Consider the following 20,096-nt stretch of genomic DNA (forward strand, 5'->3'; position numbering starts at 1 on the left):
GATCAGCCGATCCGAACAGCACACACGCATTGAAATGAATGGACGTAGCCGGCATGCGGGGGGTTAGGCGGCCGGCCGGCGTCAAAGCGGAAGTACCAGGTGCTTCCATTCATTTCAATGCGTGCGTGCTGTTCGGATTGGCTGATCCGAACAGTACTCGCTCATCTCTATTGGCAATGTATGTGAGTGTATATTATATAGTGTAGTTGAGGGTTTTCTGTTTGTTTATTTATAGTAGTTTCCACTCAAACAGCAAAGACATTTTATAAAAAGGAACACAACATATATTTGCACCAATTGTTTGACAGTTTGCAGCATTTTCTGTACCGGTCCTGTAGAACTCAGGGGTTAATCTCTTGCTGATGTGCTCCATCAGGGAATGGAGACCAAGGGGCAGAGCATATGTAAAATGGGTCAGTTTATCTATTATTCCTATTGCAGACAGAGCAATGGCCGCAGCTCCAGCCAGTTGTCTTACGTCCAGGCACAGAACTGTGGTCTGCTAAGACACATATAGAATATTTATTTCTATATTTCTCACTTCAATAGTAATACAAGGCAAAGTAGAACTGCTGAGATCTTATTGTGCATTTTGCGTTTGTAAGTAATCCAGTTTCCTATAAGAAACTGTTTTCAGTATGTGCAGAACAGAAACGCGAATTCTGAACGCCTGAAGTTTACTTATTTACTGTAGTTCCCTTTGGATCCCTTCAGCCAAACCCTCTCCTTCACTAAACCTGATGGACATGGGTATGGGAAACCATATTGGGAACAGGGACTAATGTGAATATAATCTGTGCACTATAGAACAAAATGTATGGAACATAGGGGCAACATGGTGGCTTAGTGGCTAGCACTGCAGCCTTGCAGCGCTGGAGTCCTGGGTTTGAATCCTGCCAAGGACAAAACATCTGCAAGGAGTTTGTATGTTCTCCCCGTGTTTGCGTGGATTTCCTCCCATATTCCAAAGACTTACTGATAGGGAAAAATGTACATTGTGAGCCCTATATGGGGGCTATATGGGGCTCACAATCTACATATATAAAAAAAAATAATGTATGGCACATATGCATATATTTCACATGTATTTTTACATACTTTTACATTAGGCTTTATCCCTTTCCTGTACATGTAAACAAGTGCTAAGTGGGCACCATAGCAGACCGGTCTCTGCTCTGATCTGATTTAACTCTTCAAATGCTTGGGTCAAATATGACCAAGACATCTCTACAGTTGTAACAAGCAGACGCCTAGATATCACTGTGTCCAAAAATGCCCAAGCTATAAATATATAAAACACTCTCTATTCAGATTTTTTCTCCACCTTCCCAGTACATTGAATTAAATGGTAAATTTTGCCCTGCAAAAACCAAGCCCTTATATGGAAAAACAAAAAAGTCATACCTTTTAGAAGGTAGAAAAAGAAATGCAAAAACTAAAATTGACTGTGGCGTGAGGGGCCTACTGATGCAAAAAAATAAATTATATATACACACACACACACATACATATAGATATATATCTACGAAAAACATAAAAAGAGCATAGGTAGACAAAATAAGTAAGAATGTCAGACCTACATTCGTGTTTTGCAAGTGTTATTAGTTGTTGAATGGAAACTTTTTTCTTAAAGCTCGACTTTAACTGCGAATTCAGGTTATGCATAAAAAAATCCAATAAAAAGAATTTTAAAAGAAAATAAATACCGATGGCTTTCTCCGATGTGAAGGAAGAAAAGCCTTCTTCACAGGAGAAATCTTTGGTGAAATTTGCTGATAGCACCGCACAGGTTAGATTGCTCTTTTTGTGTAATACTTATTATTATAGATTATTTCTTTAACCCTATGGCATTTGAATTTTGCATGTAACTTTCTCTCTGAATGTGGTTTACAACCCATGATGCTTATTGTATTGTTTGCATAAGCCGCTCTTCTTTCATGGCGAAACATAATAACATAATAACAGGCAAACAATTCTAAAGCTGAAAGTGGTTTGACTTCGCTACAAGCTTACTATTGTTAAGCTAACATAGCCGTGAAGTGTTAATGTTGACATAGGGCTATGCGTGGGTGTGGTGCGAGCCACGGCGCCCGGGCATTCAGGATGCTGCATTGTCATTGTTGTGAATGCTAGGACCGCCTGCCAGTGCGCACATGGAGACAAAGATATGAATATCAGGATGCAGCTGCATGGACAAAGCATGTGAGTGACACAAATGTAACATAGGCTGAAGACGTTTATTCCAAGAAGTCATACAGTATACTGACATGGAATACATGGAGTGGCTGAAAACTGTCATACGATTATAACATAACACCTCAAACAGAGAATTCCCTGACTATGGCTGGTGCCACACGAGGTACTAAATAAAGCTATACCGCGTCCAGTTCCTCGTCATATTAAGCGATACGCCAATTCATGTCGGCTGTAGGTCATTACTGGCCACACGGTTTTGCCGTTACGGCGCGGCCAGTATAGACATACAGCAAAAATTAATCGTAGTCTCACTTACTAAGAAACTGAAGCACTGATGGACCAGGAATGGCAAGCGGCTACGCCTGTATTCGGTACATCATGTGGCGCCATTCTTAGGCTAGTAAAGCACTGATGCATAAATCATAAAATGTAACATTTAGTTAAATACCCCTAAAATATCATAAGCAACTGTCTCAGGATGCAGAGAAAAAATGTTTCACACCACATCAGACTTGTGATGTAATTCGATGTGTGCTGAAGTGGATATTACTTGGGGCCCATCATTGTAGCTCTGCTGTTTCACATCTGCACTGGAGCTTCCATAGGAGACATTGCCGCAGCTTCTGTCTAAAATCGTTGGAGAGAAAACTCCTGCACGGAAGGCTATTCTCTCTGCTGATTTCAGTACACAACCAACAGAAACTCCACAGACACCCAGGGGACCCCATTATAGTCTATGGAGTCTGCAGGCAACCGATCTTTTTAGTGGACGGGCTCAAGTGAGATGAAGGTTATTGTGAAAACCAGCATTAGTCAGTACTGGCAAGGGGTGCTGGCCAAATTATAACAAACATCAGCATCACATGGATTAAAGCCTTAAGGGCTGGTTCACAGGGGCGAGAGGGGGCAGATTTTGACATCGAATCCACCTCAGAATCTGCCCCCTCACAATAGAGATCTATGTAGACAGCTAGCTTCCTTTTTTCCTTGAGCGATATCTGCCTCACGGAAAAAAGAAGCGAGCTGCCCTTTCTTCAGGCAGATTCTGCGGCTGATTCAGCCCCGGCGTCCACCTCGCGACAGCACCCTTCAGACTAGGCCCATTCATTTGGGCCTACTACGAGGCGGACAGCCGCGACAAGTCGCGGCAGGTGCATTTTGTCCCTATTCTGAAGCGGCCTCCTGTATCAAAATCAGGACCAAAATATGCAGTCCGATGCCCCGTGTGAACTAGCCCTTAGGGTGACTTTTTCCTGTCATGTTTCAGGATAAAGGATGTTAACAGGGTTATTCAGGATTTTAAAATGAATGGCTTTTATTTAAGAAGATGAGCTTTAGATTGGGGGCGGCCTAACTGCTGAGATCTCCACTCACAGGCACGGCACATGTAACATGTCTCAGGGCTCATTCACATCTGCGCCCGGGAGTCCGTTTTGCAGGTTTCCGTTTCCTGCACAAAACAGAGCAGGAGACACAAAGCTGCAGGACTCTTTCATACCCATTCATTTGAATGTGTTTGCAAGGTGTCCGGCCGTGTGTGCCGGTGAGCGTTTTATGCTCTCCGCCGCGAAACCGTTTATTATTTTTAACCGAACACAGAGTCGGACATGCAGTACTCTGTGTCCGATTTTTTAAAAAAAACGGTTTCACCGCGGAGAGCATAAAATGCTCACTGCAGCACACGGCTGGACTCGGCATGACAGGTTTCTGTCTTCTGCATGCAGAAGATGGAAACCTGAGAACAGACTGTCGAACGCTGGTGTGAACCTAGCGTCAGTTATAACCGTTATTGGTACTCATATAGGATGTGAAGGAGGAGGGGGGTGCTGTTCTGTATTGTACATGTCCCCTGCCTCAGAGAGAAATGTAATAAATTCTGCAGTCATAATGGAGCTACTAGAAGTAGAAAAACTGATAAGACAGCACGTGTGAGGATTTATAAAGCCAGAGAACAGACTGCCCAGCAGACCCTGCACATATTCCTACTTTCAATGAAAATTCAGGTACCCATTAAAGGGAATTTACTGGAATTGGGCAAAAAAAATTAAAAAAAAAATGTCAGGGTACCTACCCCGACACATACTTACCTGTTAGTAAGATACAGGAGTTCATTTTGCCTCTATGTATATGATTGTGATGAATAACATGGCTGCTGCTGTGTAAAACCAATATTAAATGGGCTCCCTGTTGCTGGAGGGGGCAAAGTCGAGGGCAGAGTTGGTGTGGCTTAACATTGCTTTTGTTCTGTACCAGCTGGACAGGACTTGTTAGGCAGTGACCATGACTGCACTAATATAAGAAAATGGCGGCGCAGCTGAGAAGAAAGGCTGTGCTGCCTCCACCATCTTCTAGTATTCGTGCAGCCACGACCAGTACCTCGAAACCCCCAGAATGATACGTAGCTCAAACAGAAACTAACCATACAACTCCCTGTCCTCCGCCTAGGATAGGTCTTACATATAGATGAGCAGTGGCAGCCATATCTTTTTTTCCCCCAATCATACACCTGGAGGCCAAGCAGCACCTGCATCTTACTAGGAGGATACGGCCAGGCATCAGAGCAAGTAATCATCATTTTTCTAACGTTTTTAATTATTGGCCAATTCTGAGAGAACCTCTTTATACTATAACGTTGTTTAATCCCTGGCACCCCCCCACCACCATCCTTCCTTTCCACGAAAAGCGTGCCACATTTCAGGCAACTTACTGTTACTTACAAGAAGAAACTAAGTATTTAAAGCTTATGCAGCGATAGTCCGTCACACAAATTCTAAGTGCTAAGATCTAAAATAAAGATCCTGCAGCTTTCACCGCGTGTCCTTGGTAACCATTATAAAGTAAATCGACAAAGTGCACAGTACAAGAGGTTAGCAGTGGGATGTTATGGAAGGTTACGCTGCCTCCCCGCACAATGACAGGATGCAATTTGCCTTTAGAACATTGCTGTTAAACACTGTGTACTTGCAGGATTGAATTCTTAGGACAGCAAAACCGCCAAGGTTACTTCTGACTCACATAACCCATCACACAAGTGACAGCTCAAGTACCTGCAGCGTTTCCCGGGAAACATATGCGATCTGTTGTTCTGAGAGCGGCCCGGTTACTGTGGAGGAAGAAAAAAAACAACATTTACCTTCTATTAATCCAGTAATGTACGGTGAGTATGGCGCAAGAGCCGCAAAGTAGCCCAATAGTGGTAGTCATACCATGCAGAAAATGCAGAAAATGGGCTTGTATTGTGTTCCCAAAAACACCACAGAATATATTCCGTCATACAAGTCAAAGAGAGAGATACTATGGAAATATATTCAGAATCAGAAATGGTACGGGGTGAATACACAGCTGATCAGCCATAACAGACACCAAGACGTATGCAAGAGAAAAATGTCATTCTGTTATAGCATGTCCTGCTCATACATGTACTTATAGGGAATATAAGGCTTGACATGCAAACTACAGATTCTTGGACTTCTATAATAAAGGAAAGAGATGGAATATTATTTTCATGTAATATGATTCAAAATCTGCTACTGCTGATGCGGTCATCCATATCTAGTACCTGCACCCATGTCTAGTACCCGTACTCATGTCTAGCACACGCACCCATGTCTAGTACTCGTACCCATGTCTAGCACACGCAGCCATGTCTAGCACCCGCGCCCATGTCTAGTACCCGCACCCATGTCTAGCACACGCACCCATGTCTAGCACCCGCGCCCATGTCTAGCACCCGCGCCCATGTCTAGCACCCGCGCCCATGTCTAGCACCCGCGCCCATGTCTAGCACACGCGCCCATGTCTAGCACACGCGCCCATGTCTAGCACTCGTACCCATGTCTAGCACACGCGCCCATGTCTAGCACACGCGCCCATGTCTAGCACACGCGCCCATGTCTAGCACACGCGCCCATGTCTAGCACACGCGCCCATGTCTAGCACACGCGCCCATGTCTAGCACACGCGCCCATGTCTAGCACACGCGCCCATGTCTAGTACCTGCGCCCATGTCTAGCACACGCGCCCATGTCTAGCACACGCGCCCATGTCTAGCACCCGCGCCCATGTCTAGCACCCGCGCCCATGTCTAGCACCCGCGCCCATGTCTAGCACACGCGCCCATGTCTAGCACACGCGCCCATGTCTAGCACACGCGCCCATGTCTAGCACACGCGCCCATGTCTAGCACACGCGCCCATGTCTACGTCCTGTTTCTGCAAAACACCTCAGAGGTTATAATATTATTACTATTATTATGTACTTTCCAGGACCTTACAATGAAGTCTCCATGGCTATTGAAACGTGCAAAAACTGCTGCAGCTAACATTGGGGAAGGTAATGGCGGCATGGCATCCTAACTATGAGCAATGTGTGAGAGCAGGGGACTAAGTGAAGCAGATTGTGAGAGAGGCCGAGGTATAGTAGGGTGGTATGTTCACAGAAGTAGAAAAAGTGCAGAAAAACAGAAGACGGGACTTTGATAAATCTGAGGTGACAAGGCAGCTCTCAAAACTTTCTAGTGCAAGCAGAGAGAGACCTTCTGTTTGAACAGCAATCCATGCTAGAAAATAGCAGGTCATGATATGATCATGTGACTTACTGAGGAAGATGACGGAAGGATAAGGAAAGACATTGTAAGTGAGAAACAATTAACATTGAGGGAAGAGATGTTGGGAGGTGTTGCGCATGGAGGGATTTGTTGGCGAGTGTGATCATTTTATATTATATTCTGTTAAGGATACGTCAAGAATTGCAAGAGTCAAGGCGAGAGTGAATCAGAGCGACAATGAGGGGTTTGATGTTACGAAATTGAGAAAAAAAGGCGGCAGATTCTGGAGATGTTTTTGAGGGAAGTGCAGGTGACAAGAGCGTGCAAGTGATATGTGGGGTGAAGGAGAAGTCTGAGTCAAATACAACCCTGGGACAGCGAGTGTACTGCCTCAGTGTTATGGAAAGATCACAGAAGAAAATTATCCTATCAGGGTTAGGTTAGCTAGTACTGCATTCATGGAAATTTTAACTTAGCCTTAACTGCATGTGAATGCTGTGTCACTTCTATCTGGTGAACATGTTAATTATTCACATAGTCAAAGATTTCTTACCATGATAGATATCTTGTAAGGAACCTCCGCCACAAAATTCCATGCATATCCAAAGCTTATCGCGCCTAAAAAATAAAAAAACATGACGTGCTGAATATAAATAAATAAAATATAAAATCGTAACAAACTACATTTGTGGGAACAGAAGTCACTGGCAGATTTACATTTCAGTTCCAATGCTGCCAGATAGAAGAGAAATACCAGAAATACATTTCAACAAGAACATTTTTGGACATATTGTTCCTTAAAGGGGTATTCCCACGTCGCATACTCACCAGTCTTCGCTGCTGTAAAATCTTCTTTCTTCCTGGTTTCTTGCGTCATTGGTGGGCGGGGTTTCATAAGCAAAGCCATACTGTCCGACTACCTCCAGTTTAGCCCCACCCCCAAATTACTGTGTAGCTCCGCCCACCACATAGCGTGATCCTATGGGACGACTGAAGGACCTGTGATGTCATCAAAGGTCCTACAACACTTGGATTTAGCTTGTTCTATAATATAGAATCTATATAGAGTCGGCTAAATCCTAGTGAGCAAAGGGACCAGGTCCTTTAGCCCACTAGGATTTAGACTGTTCTATATAAGAAAGCAGCACTCATTCCCCCTTTCATTATCTGATAGCAGGAAGCTAGGTCACAGGACAAAGACACAGGAATAGCTAGAAACACAGGCTGGCTCCCGTGCACTTAGCCCCTCCTCCCTCCCCCCTGAGAGCAGCAGATACATCACTTGACTTTTGAGCAGATAAGTCAAGGGCTGTGTCAACAATGAATTGAATAAAGTAATATAGTGGACAAACAAAGCAGTTTTGCTGAAGCAGCGTATTTAGGAAAAGTCTTACATCCACATTAACAAGCAGTATAGATAGGATCCTTGTGATGGGACAACCCCTTTAAAGGGATTCTCCAGGCAATACTTCACCATTAGGTCTCTGGGTTGGTCATGTTATCAGCCAGTACCTGACTATGAGTTGCCCAGTCCCCTCTCCCATGTTCGTTACTGGAACAGAGCCCTGTGACTATGCTTAGCATGTAAACCAGGAGTTTATTCCAGCGTGCACACTACATATACATCACTAACATTATGTGAACACGGGCTAGTACTTTTAGGAGCTTGAAGGTGGCAACCGAGCACCTGACAAGCCTCTGCCAGTAGAGGGAGCTTTTGTGCTCCTAAGCGCCTCCTAGTGGTCACTTTTGAAAAGTGTATACTGTATTTCAAAAAAGTCAATCCTGTGTGGACTACCATTGTCTCCGAGAAAGCACGACATTGCTAGACTACTATGAGCCACCTGTTCTCTCCCCTTTAGGACAGTTCATTTCACTTCAGAAAGTGCTGCTTTTTCAGAATCCGAGGTGAAAGCGCTACAATACCTCAAAAAGCAGTTTGCATCAACCATTTTGCTGACCTTTCCACTCTGATTTTTCATGTATTGGAAGCAAACTGAACATCAATAAATGTTTTTGTAAAAGCTGATAAAGCTGAAAACGCTCATAAATGTCATATTCAAAAGACGTCAACCCTTTCAGGCTTAAAAAGAGCAAAACTAGACTGAAATGGATGAGATCACTGATGCAGATGTGTCAGTGCACGGAGCTTTTGATGCCGTCTTTACAATGGCTGCTATTTCCAGACTGTTTACCCAGCATGCTACAGGAAGAGAAATCATTTCTACTGCTGATATTATAGCCAGGCTAGTTTGCCTCCAGCGTTCACTTTGCAGGTCGCTACAAATGGCGAAAAAAGCGACAGCGTTTTGCATATCTGTTTGGATTCTGTTACACCATCTGGAAACAAATTTGTTGTGATATATGAAATGTGAAATATTTTATGTCGGATCCAGCTAGGAAGAGACGCACAAAGGCAGATCTTAATTCGAGTATGTAACTCATGGCACACGGAAAGCACCATATTTCTACAATACGTGACAGCAATAGCTAAAGCTAACCAAACACCACGAAATTCAGGGAAACTTATTTTACTTACCTACTCTGGAGTTTTTGATACTGTACCTAGGGGTACTCAGCTGGTTCCAACCGCAGGTCACATGACTGGAATCAGAATTGGTCCCCGTCATTCTGCTCTCTCCCTTCACTCCCAATTTCACGGGTAGCTAATTCCACCAGCCTGATACTCTTTGGCCTCCTTTAAAGGGATTCTATCATTAAAATCACATTTTTCTCAATCACATGTAGGAAAGGCTATTCTTCTCCTACCTTTAGATGTCGTCTCCACACCGCCATTCGCTATCAATCCCGGTTTTCGTTCTCTCGCAGCACTGGAGGCTGTCCCCAGCGCTCAAACAGCACTGGGGGCGTCCCCAATGCTGCAAGAGAAATCTCCAGCGCCGCCTCCATCTTCTTCAGGAACGGCCTCTCTCTGCGTCTTCTTCCGTCCAGGGTTTCAATCTTCTAGGCATTCGCAGTCAGCTCTGCCATCGGGCCTCGAGCACAGCCGACTGCGCATGCCCGTCAGCCACAAGAAAATGGCCGATTACACAGTGAGCTGTGTAAGCGGCCATTTTCTTGTGGCTGCTTACACAGTAAGCTGGTGTAAGCGGCCACTTTCTTGTGACTGCGCAAGCCTAGAAGATTGAAACCCAGGACAGAAGATGATGCAGGGTGAGGCTGTTCCTGAAGAAGATAGAGGCAGTGCTGGAGATTTCTCTTGTGGCATTGGGGACGCCCCCAGTGCTGTTTGATCGCTGGGGACCGCCCCTAGTGCTGCGAGAGAACTAATTTGCATACTGAAGAAAACCAGGAATTTTACTGAACAGCAGCGCGGAGAAGACATCTAAAGGTAGGAGAAGAATAGCCTTTCTTAAGACTATTCCTACGAGAAAAAATTTGATTTTAATGATAGAATCCCTTTAAATGAATGGGGTCCCATGGATATGTTTGGTATACAGTCCAGGAACTTTACCAACACCTAGTGCATGTGTACAATGCTTGCTGTTACGCTAGGTTTACATCAGCTTTCAGGTTCACGTTCTTCGGGTCTGCTTGGGGACCTGAAAAAACTGAAACCCTATTCGCTTCAAAAACGGTTACCCTGCTTGTAGGACTTTTTTCTGTACATATTTTAAGCGGCATGAGGGACGGAGTGCCTGAATGGTCACCAGACACTAGTGTGACCGTAGTCTTAGTTCAACCTATGAATTATACGTGGAAAAGATTTAACAAATCTATTCATGACACATCAATTTCAAGAACTGCTGTAGGAAATACTCAACCTCAGATAGCTGCCGAAGTACGCCACGATGTTGGTATGTTTGCAGTCCTTCATCATGATGATCTCCTGCTGCACCACCGCAAAGTCTTCTCCTAGAAAGGTTGAACACATCAGTGAACGTAGTAATATACTCCATATACACTAAACACAAATCCTATACAATGACAAGTATACATGAACAAGAGAAGTCTAAGGAATAAATTACTTTTTTGGTTCCAAACCCTAAGGGGAGAGATAATATATACTCTATATTAATAAAAAGGTTATTTGTTCTGTATGTGCAGAATATTATTCTCATTGTGTGATCCATTACAAAAAGTGTTTTCATCACATAAAGACAGAAAGATGATTTGGTACTCTGTACGAAGCAAAGGAAAAATGTACAAATAATCGCACCTCTGCCAAAGTGTAAAACAACAAGCTGCCCGCAGTCTGCAGAGTGAACAGACATGGACTGTGATGCCATTCACAATATATAGCTGCAGCCAAACCTGACTCCCTGATAACACCCAGGTACTTCTCAATGGTAGCAGCAATGGTGGCCTACTGTAGCAGAGGATCATTCTCATATCAACTAGGAAACCAAGGCTGAGCATTCATGGACAGGGTGGCGCATACCTACCGTATATACTCGAGTATAAGCCAATCCGAATATAAGCTGAGACCCCTAATTTTACCACAAAAAACTGGGAAAACTTATTGACTCGAGTATAAGCCGAGGGGGGGGGGAAATCCACCATTGCAGATAAAAAGTCTGGTCATGTGCATTGCAGCTTAGTAACTCCATGAGCCTCATAGCAATAGCAGTTAACCCCATCATGTCCCTCACATTAACCCCCTGTGTGCCTCACATAAGAGTTACTGATATGTGGGACATATGGAGGTAATAATTAGGTATCTTTATAATTAGGTCCTTCATTAGTACCCTCATGTGTCTCACATATTAGTAACCCTTATATGGGGCACACAGGGGTTAATATGAGAGACATGATGGGGTTAACTGTTATTAATGTGAGGTACATGGAGTTACTGAAAATTAATAACCCCAAATGCCTGACATTAATAGGCAGAGTAACTAAAGGAAGGTCCCTGTGTGTGTCACATTACTGTAGCTTCCTCTCCTCCATACAACAGACATCTTCCATAAGACACAATGAATCCTGGCCACTCATCTGCAGGGTAGATGCTAAATCCTAGTGTGCTAAAGGAGCTCTGATGACGTCATGACCATGTAATCGGACTCTGGTGTGGGCGGAGCTACTAGGATTAAGACTCAACCTTATCTGCAGATGTTACATACCAGTGGCTACAGGACCTTTGATGACATCACAGTCACGTGACCTCATGACAAGCCAATCACAGAGCAGTAGCACTAAAGGACCTCCTCCTTCCAGTTTTCTGTGCTCTGTGGACCCTGACTCGTGTATAAGCCGAGGAGAGCTTTCCCAGCATGAAAAATGTGCTGAAAAAGTCTGCTTATACTCGAGTATATATGGTATGCTTGTTATAATAGTTTGGGCTCTTACTTTATAGGGCTATTTGTTTGTCTGTCCATTTATTTGCCTTTTTATCGATGCCTCTGATGAGCTGAGACTATTCTCTTTGGAGAAACGCGTCAGGATGCAATATGTATGAGGCCATGACACTGTGTGTGTTATCTAGCTAGATTATTTGGCAGAACATAACATAAGCTCTCCAGTTAGCGCTCTTTGGGTACAGTCTTTTACTGACCCATTAGCCAGTTTTTGGTGTGTTATATGTGTGTGGAGTGGTGGTTACAAGCTGAACTGTATGGTGAGACTTTACACATTTAATGGACTGGACATAGGGTGGTCACTGTCTGCTACTAAGCAGTGGATCCATCTTCATCACATACCTGGGCACTGTATTTGCTCTGGGGAACAATTCGACATGGACATAGTGGCACACCTTTTTTGTCCTCACCATGTCTGGTTAGGTTTTTTTAGACCTTTTTGGAGCCTTTTTTTTTTAATAATTAAATTTGTGATTGACTTTTAAAGACTATTATTAAAAGTTAATTTTTAGTGTGTTTCACAATTATTCTTTTTCTATAATGAATTATTTACTCAAAGGATAGATCATGCATATCTAACTGAATGGGGGCTGGCTGACAGTGCTGGAAGTAGCTCCATATAGGCTTCAGCTCGTCAGGGGTGTACAGGTGAATTCCCTAGAGGGCGCCCAGCTCAACATGTCATGGCGAAGTCCCATAGTTCAACCAGCCTATTGGTCACTATATCATGCTGTGGATTGTTAACAAACTATCCAGTTTATTTTTATATACAGTAGACACACACACATATGAGAAGACATCTAGGTGCAGAGTAAGGACAACCAGTACCCTTCATCCCTGGGCCGATCTTCTCAATCACACTGCTGGGGTCCCAATACCTTTATGTTCTGCTGTCTGAATACATATCCCTGGCTTACACAGCTAAGAGCAGGCATGTCAAACATGCGGCCCTTTACAGGCATATCTGCGGCCCGCACAAAAGTCTCAAACTTTGTCTCTAAACTTTAGAGACAAAGTTTGAGACTTTTGTGCGGGCCGCAGATGTACAAGGAAAGTGAGCGGTAGATTGGGGCGGCCTTGCTCCAGCGGCCGCCCCTCACCCTTCGCAGAGAGCAGGTCTCCCTGCCTGCTCTCTGCCTGCTCCACCCCCTCCTCCCTCCACTCCGCCCCCTCCTCCCCACACGCCAGGTGACGTGGCCACGTAATCAGGCCTGCACCCGACTTGTGCCTGCGTCCTACGCGGTCTCACAAGACTGCTGCGCAGGCTGAAAAGCAGAAGCAGGTAAGCCTCTGCAGAAGAAATTGTGATTTTTCAAGTATTTAACCCCTATCCTACAGATAGGGGATAAATACTAGATTTATGATGATGGGGGGGTTGGAGTGCTGGGGAAGGGTTGGGGTGCTGGAGGGGGGGGGGCTTTTTGATGTCTGTCTGGCCGTTCCTTGGGCTTGAGGACTGTTTTTTTTTCCCACCCACCTTGTAATTCTTTCACTTGGGGGTTAATTGGAGTATTACAGTCTGTAGAGCTCCTATTAACCCCCAAGTGCAAGAATTGCAAGTGGGTGGGAAAAAACAGTCCTCAGGCCCAAGGAAGGGCCAGACATCCAGAAGCCCCCCTTCCCCAGCACTCCAACACAATAATGGTGTCTGCCAGCTTTAACTGAGGTGCCATTTTACCGGCAATCGCAGGCACCCGGAGCAAGATTCAGGGCCTGCGTGCATTTTTATGGCAGCCGGGAGCCTTGTGAGGCTCCAGTCTGTCATTCTATACTTTCTATTGTAGGCTACTCTATGTAGCCTGCAATAGAAATGCTGGATTTTTGCGATGCATGGTATTAGTGATCAGTCCCCTCATAGGCCCTAGCCATTAGCTGCTGTGTGCAGCCCTCGCAACAACCTCGTTACTCATGTGGCCCTCGGGGTACCCTGAGTTTGACATGCCTGGCTAAGAGGGCTCTAGCTCAATGCAAGAGCCCTAGGGCAAAAACATTTGGAGGTAAGGGCTAGGTAACAAGATACTATTGCAAAATAAATTTATGTTGGTCACATTTTAGGATGATAATATTTGCATACAGATGTATGGCGCTCCCCTAGAATATTTATTGCTGGGCCCCAAGCACCCCAGTCACACTCTGGCTCCATACACTGTATAGTGTTTGGGAACCATCTCTGTTGCTCAGCTTCCACTGCTGGGACCACCACCTATTACGAGAACGGGAGAGTTTTGCTCCCGAGTCTGATGGGAGCGATAGTCAAAGAGGCACAAAGCAGCACAATAAACTTCAAAGGGGCTGCCAGAAATAACAGATGTCCATTATCCCCAAAAAACAACCATATGCTCTTAAACCAACCTAGTAACTTTGTAAAGTATGCAGAAAAAGTTTCTAGCATCAGACAAGACGTAAGACAAAGGCCTACAGCACAATGAACTCAGTCACTGAATATTGGGATGGCTCACTTCAAGAAGCCAGACTCATTCCTGAAAAGAACCCCAGCATATGCCGAAGAATATGTTATCTATTCCCGACTCCTGCTCAGAGATGACTTCACGGCTCCTCTCTGGATGGAACTGACAAGCACATGCTTTTATTTTACCTTATTGTCAAAACACATTGTGAACATGTCTGATGGGAGGGCAGGCTTTCTTGTCTGGTGAGCCCCGGCATTTGTAGTTTAGTAATACATCTGTAGGAGGTATGGTGCGTCAGACAGAAATTATGTAAGAATTGGAATCAACATCCCTTTCATTTTTTACACGACTGTTTTTGTTCATTTTTTACTCTTTTTATGGCATCACTGAATTAAAGGTGTCCAGGATTAGCCCCATATTATCTACAGGTTGTCTGTGACATTGTAGCTCGGTTCCATTCATATCAATGAAGCTCAGCTGCAATACCAGACACAATCCATAGACTGGGGAGGCGCTATTTTTGAAAGAATGTGGCCAAGTACCGTATATACTCGAGTATAAGCCGAATTTTTCAGCCCAGTTTTTGTGCTGAAAAAGCCCCCCTCGGCTTATACTCGAGTCAGCAATAAAAAAAAAAAAAAAAAAAATTATTTTTTTTTTTAAGGAGGGGGGGTCTATGACCAGCCACAATATTAATGTATAGAATCTCCCATAAAATAGTGCAAAAGAAAAAAAAAAAAAAAGAGAAGATTTTAAAAACATAAAAGTTCTAAAACACTCCTTTTCCTAGAATACATACAAAAGTAGAAAATGACTGTGAAACACATACACATTAGGTATCCCTGTGTCTGAAAATGTCCGGTCTACTGAATATAGGGTGTCTGCAGTGCTCCTGTTCCGTCAGGAAGGGGTTAATAGAAGCACTGCAGATACCCTATATTCAGCCAGACTGAATTCCAAGTGGGGGGAAATAAAAACCCAGTCCTCAAGCTCAGGGAAGGGGCAGACAGACAACCAAAACACCCCCTCCCCTTCCCCAGCAACTACTGCACCCCAAAACTCCGACCATTTTAATTTTTGAAATTTTCCAGTAGCTGCTGCATTTCCCCCCTAGGCTTATACTCGAGTCAATAAGTTTTCCCAGTTTTTTGTGGTAAAATTAGGGGGGTCGGCTTATATTCGGGTCGGCTTATACTCGAGTATATACGGTACTTCTAGTCCTGCTGCACCATGGGAGGTCTTATGGAACAGAAATCTACTCCACGCACTTGCACAGATTTCAGGAATAACTCACTCCGGTTATAAGACATTTTCTCCCCAAGGCATCTCCAGATTACCTTGACTCCACCCACTTTCTTAAAAAGAGGTGAGTGGGATGCAGAAAAACAAAGTGGTGCAGATATCAAATGCACCACATCTACAACAGTTATCTTCCTCCATTGAGTTTTTGTTGTGTTGGCTTGAGAAGGAAGGAGAAGTCAACCCGAAAATTGACAAAAGTATCAATAACTAAAATCACCTAATAACAATAGCTCAACAGAACCATTGGGAAAACAGACTAATGAAACGAGACATTTTTTAATACTTTTATCACTTTCAGGTTATTTTGGTGGTCATTATGGGGTTTTTCTTTCTTTAACAAAAGCGCACCAACAATTTCTTTATTTTTCACATTGCTTTAAAGCTACTCTTGCCTTTGGCTGACAAAAACGCAACTAAATCTGCATCAAGAAGCAGCAAAAACTCCAATGGGATGAATGAACTGGAGTTACTAAGCCTAAAAAAATGTTCCACTTGTTGTGGCTCGCCGCTTTTGAGAAATGTAGGCAGAGCGAGATCTGGATTTTTAGATATACCAGAAATCTACGCCAGTCCCTGACTCGTGTATATGTCAATTATGACACATGGGACCTCGGTGTGTACGGTTCTGCCGCCTCTCAATATGGTTGAGCATTGGTGGCTAATTTTCCAGAATTATTAAGACCGGCGCAGGATAACCAGTCTTAGGCCTGGTTCACATCTGCGTTTGATATTCCGTTTGGGGACCCCACCAAACAGAATACCAAACGCAGGCTGTACGTTTAGTAAAGGATGTGTCCCAATACCCAGCACAGAAGCTACTAAGAGTACAATGCGTTGCAGGGATAAATGAAAACACAGCAGTGCTCGTCCGAGCTCCATGGCCCCTTCAAACACCTGACCAGCAGTGGTGCCAGGAATCTGACTCCCATAATCTGATTTGTTGACCTATCCTACACACAGACAATCAAGAGGAAAACCCTGGAAAACTAGTTTAGACCAGGGCCCTATGTTGCGAAAATGCAGAGATTTGGCCGCTGCAGCAATTCGTTGCGTGGGGCCTTAACCTTAAAGAGGACCTTTCATCAGATTGGGGCACAGGCAGTTCTATATACTGCTGGAAAGCCGACAGTGCGCTGAATTCAGTGCACTGTCGGCTTTCCCGATCTGTGCCCGGTGTGAAGAGCTAGCGGTCCCAGTACTGTAGCTCTTCACAGTCAGAAGGGCGTTTCTGACACTCTATCAGGACCGTCCTTCTGTACAAGCAGCACCAATAGCTTTGCTCGGAGACCAGGGAGGAACGCCCCCTCCCCTCCTGATAATACTCGTCTATGGACGAGCACTGTGAGCAGAGGGAGGGGGCGTTCCTCCCTACACACACAGTACAGTGCCATTGGTGCTGCTTGTACAGAGGGACGTTCCTGACAGAGTGTCAGAAACGCCCTTCTGACTGTGAAGAGCTACGGTACTGGGATCGCTAGTTCTTCACCCGGGGCACAGATCGGGAAAGTTGACAGCACACTGTTAGCTTTCCAGCAGTATATAGAACTGCCTGTGCCCCAAATCATGAAAGGTCCTCTTTAAGCTAGATCAGTGCTTTCCTTGCAGTTCGCAATACAAACATATACAGGCTTTACTTCTCTGACATTGAAAACAGGGAGGCCCCATTTTCCGATAGGTAGGAGTCCTCGAAGTGATCCGCCCACCTCAAAAAGTCGGGAGTGATACAGGCTAAAAAACTGTCAGATGAGATTGTATACCCTTGCCTTAACCCCTCTGGGGCCCTTACAGCTCCCTTATAGATGTCACCTATATGGATAAAATAGTAGGTGATAATCTGTATAAAATCTGAAGATGACATTTCTTGATGCCGTGTTTGGCAATTTTAGAGAACAACTATATTACGAAAACTAAGAATTGGTAAAAATGTGAAGTAAGAGCTCACAGATATAGTTATATTTAGAAACAATTTTTATTTTAATTTAAGGTGTAAATGCCCTTTAAGGATTTATAAATATCAAGACTAATATTAGACGCCATTACTTCTTAATGTGCCATTTTTACCGTACACGTAGCTAAAAATAATAACATATTTGCTCCTGTGAAAAATATGGTTTTAGTGAATATCATTACAAATTCTGATCCTCTACCTGCGTCCAATGCATTGTGAGACAGATGAAGGAATACGTGTAAACATGTCCATGAGCCATCCGGCCACTAAGGTTACTTATGGCATCTGGCCATTCTGGGCTGTGTGTGACCTGACATTATGCGCAGTACATCTCCCTCCAGGCCCTCTGCCATCTCCTCCTGTAAATGCCACTCATCTCACAGCACGCAACACCGGAGCCAAAATGACGAGGACACAGAAAAGTCACAAATGTAACATTTTCATCTACTGTTGTGTTTGTGTGGGAGGGGGGGTACAACTGCTTATTGTTGATGGACCAAGCAAGCTGCTTTTCTTCTCTTTGTGACCTAAATCTCCTATCATAGGCTCTATTTAATGACTTAGGCCATTAGCTCATTTCTGCACATGTGAACACTGTCCCTTATATAGGATTTAATAGGTATCCTACTAATCCTACTAATATTATAAATCTACCCTACTTAATATTATAAATGTGAAAGTTTTGATGTTTGCGTGTTTGTTCCTCAATCACGCAAAAACAGCTGAACTAATTTGAATGAAATTTGGCACACAGATAAATTGTAACCTCGATTAAAACATAGGCTACTTTTTATCCCGGTAAATGACATGGCTTCATGACCGTTATGAATTTACGTTCACATACTATATTAAACAGCTCTTAGCAGCACCTTATCTCAGCCAGGGCTGTTATCTCTTGTGTAAACACACGTTAACCCTCAGTGTAAGCACCTTTGCATATTATCTGATCTGCTCCAGTGCTGACAAACACCTTTAATCCAAATTGGCAGTTTGCCAATTTTTAACATGCCTGGAAAAAGAGAATCTAATTTGTCGCAAACAACGACAGCTATGAAGGTAGCCAGAAGTCACAGAGTTCTTCTCAAGTGCAGCTGAGGGGGATCATTGACGTCAACAACATGCTCATTATATGGCTTCCCAGTGAGGTGCTGAGATGCCGGAACAATCCCAGCCACACTGCAAGAACCAAGTTCAGCAGCAGGCCAGCTTGAGAGCTGCCGCAACGCCAGAGCATGCAGATCATCAACGCCAACAACCCGCTCATTATATGGCGTCCCAGTGAGCTGCTGAGATGCCAGAACAATCACGGGCACAGGAACGAGTTCAGCGGCAGGCCAGCTCATTAATATGGTGACAAAGCTAGCTGCTCACATGCCGGAACAATCACAGGCACGGTGTGAGGAACAAGTTCAGCAGCAGGACAGCTTAACAGCTGCCGAAATGCCGGAGCAGGCAAACCATCGATGGCAGCAATTTGCTAAATATAGGCGGGTCATCGACGCCAACAACCCACAGACGAAGTCGCGGCAGAGGCTAGTATATTAGTAGTAAGTATACACTAAGTTGAGTTTTACATTGCCTGACCTAAAGACATTCACCCTCATGTATATCCAAGACTTCCTGTTTACAAACGTGTTCACACCCAGGCTGCGGATGGGGTCAGGCATACACCAACCAGGCACTGCCACAGAAAGAACTGGCATTTTTATACTACAGATGGCAACTCCATAATGGGCCAGCAAAACAGGCAATAAATATCAGCCGGAAAGTCACACTCAAGAGGTAAACCTAAGAGAAAAGCTATGGAACCAGATCTTCATGACACTAAGGCTGTGTTCACACTTAGTAGTTGCTCCGTGTGATCAACTTTGCTTTCAAAACACTGCAGCTGAAATCACTTCCATTTTTATTTTTCACGCAATTATGCAATGGGTCAGAAGGGGTGCTAGATCTCTGCCTGCCATTGAAAACAATGGGAAGCAGATTACGGGAAGAATTTGCTCCAGATTCGGGGGCGAAATTCGTGTCCCAAATCTGCAGCAAATTCCGTTGTGTGAAAACAGCCTTATAAGACCATACATGCCCTGCTAAAGATTCTGGAAAAAGGAATATGCAAGTCGTCCTATATGGAAAAAGAAGAACTTGCTCTAGTGCCACATTTTGGAAGGTCCTATTAGGCCCTGCACAGCGCAAGGTGGCCTAAGAAGGCAGTCTCTTTAAGGAGATGAATGACCCCTTCTGAACCATGAACCAGTGAGGGGTAGGGTTGAGCGATCGGGATCGGAAAAGATCGGATTCGGCGATTGAGTAAATTTCACGATTGAGATCGCAATTCCGACCCGATCTTTTCCAGTGGGATCGAGATCGGAGGTTAT

At 44.2% G+C, this 20,096-nt stretch overlaps 1 protein-coding gene across 6 annotated transcripts in view; it reads right to left on the reverse strand.

Moving 5' to 3' along the window:
* Positions 1 to 20,096, reverse strand: part of MAP4K3 (mitogen-activated protein kinase kinase kinase kinase 3) — a 182,024-nt gene that overhangs the window by 80,191 nt on the left and 81,737 nt on the right. For all 6 annotated transcript variants that reach the window (XM_075267539.1, XM_075267537.1, XM_075267538.1 and 3 more), the window contains exons 3-5: positions 10,528 to 10,618; positions 7,296 to 7,360; positions 5,244 to 5,299 (exon numbers count right to left, since the gene is read on the reverse strand). In XM_075267539.1, coding sequence (XP_075123640.1) covers positions 5,244 to 5,299; positions 7,296 to 7,360; positions 10,528 to 10,618 — 212 coding nt within the window. The remainder of the gene's footprint in view (positions 1 to 5,243; positions 5,300 to 7,295; positions 7,361 to 10,527; positions 10,619 to 20,096) is intronic.

The sequence above is a fragment of the Leptodactylus fuscus genome, chromosome 3, assembly GCF_031893055.1.
Source record: "Leptodactylus fuscus isolate aLepFus1 chromosome 3, aLepFus1.hap2, whole genome shotgun sequence".
NCBI classification, from domain to species: Eukaryota; Metazoa; Chordata; class Amphibia; order Anura; family Leptodactylidae; genus Leptodactylus; species Leptodactylus fuscus.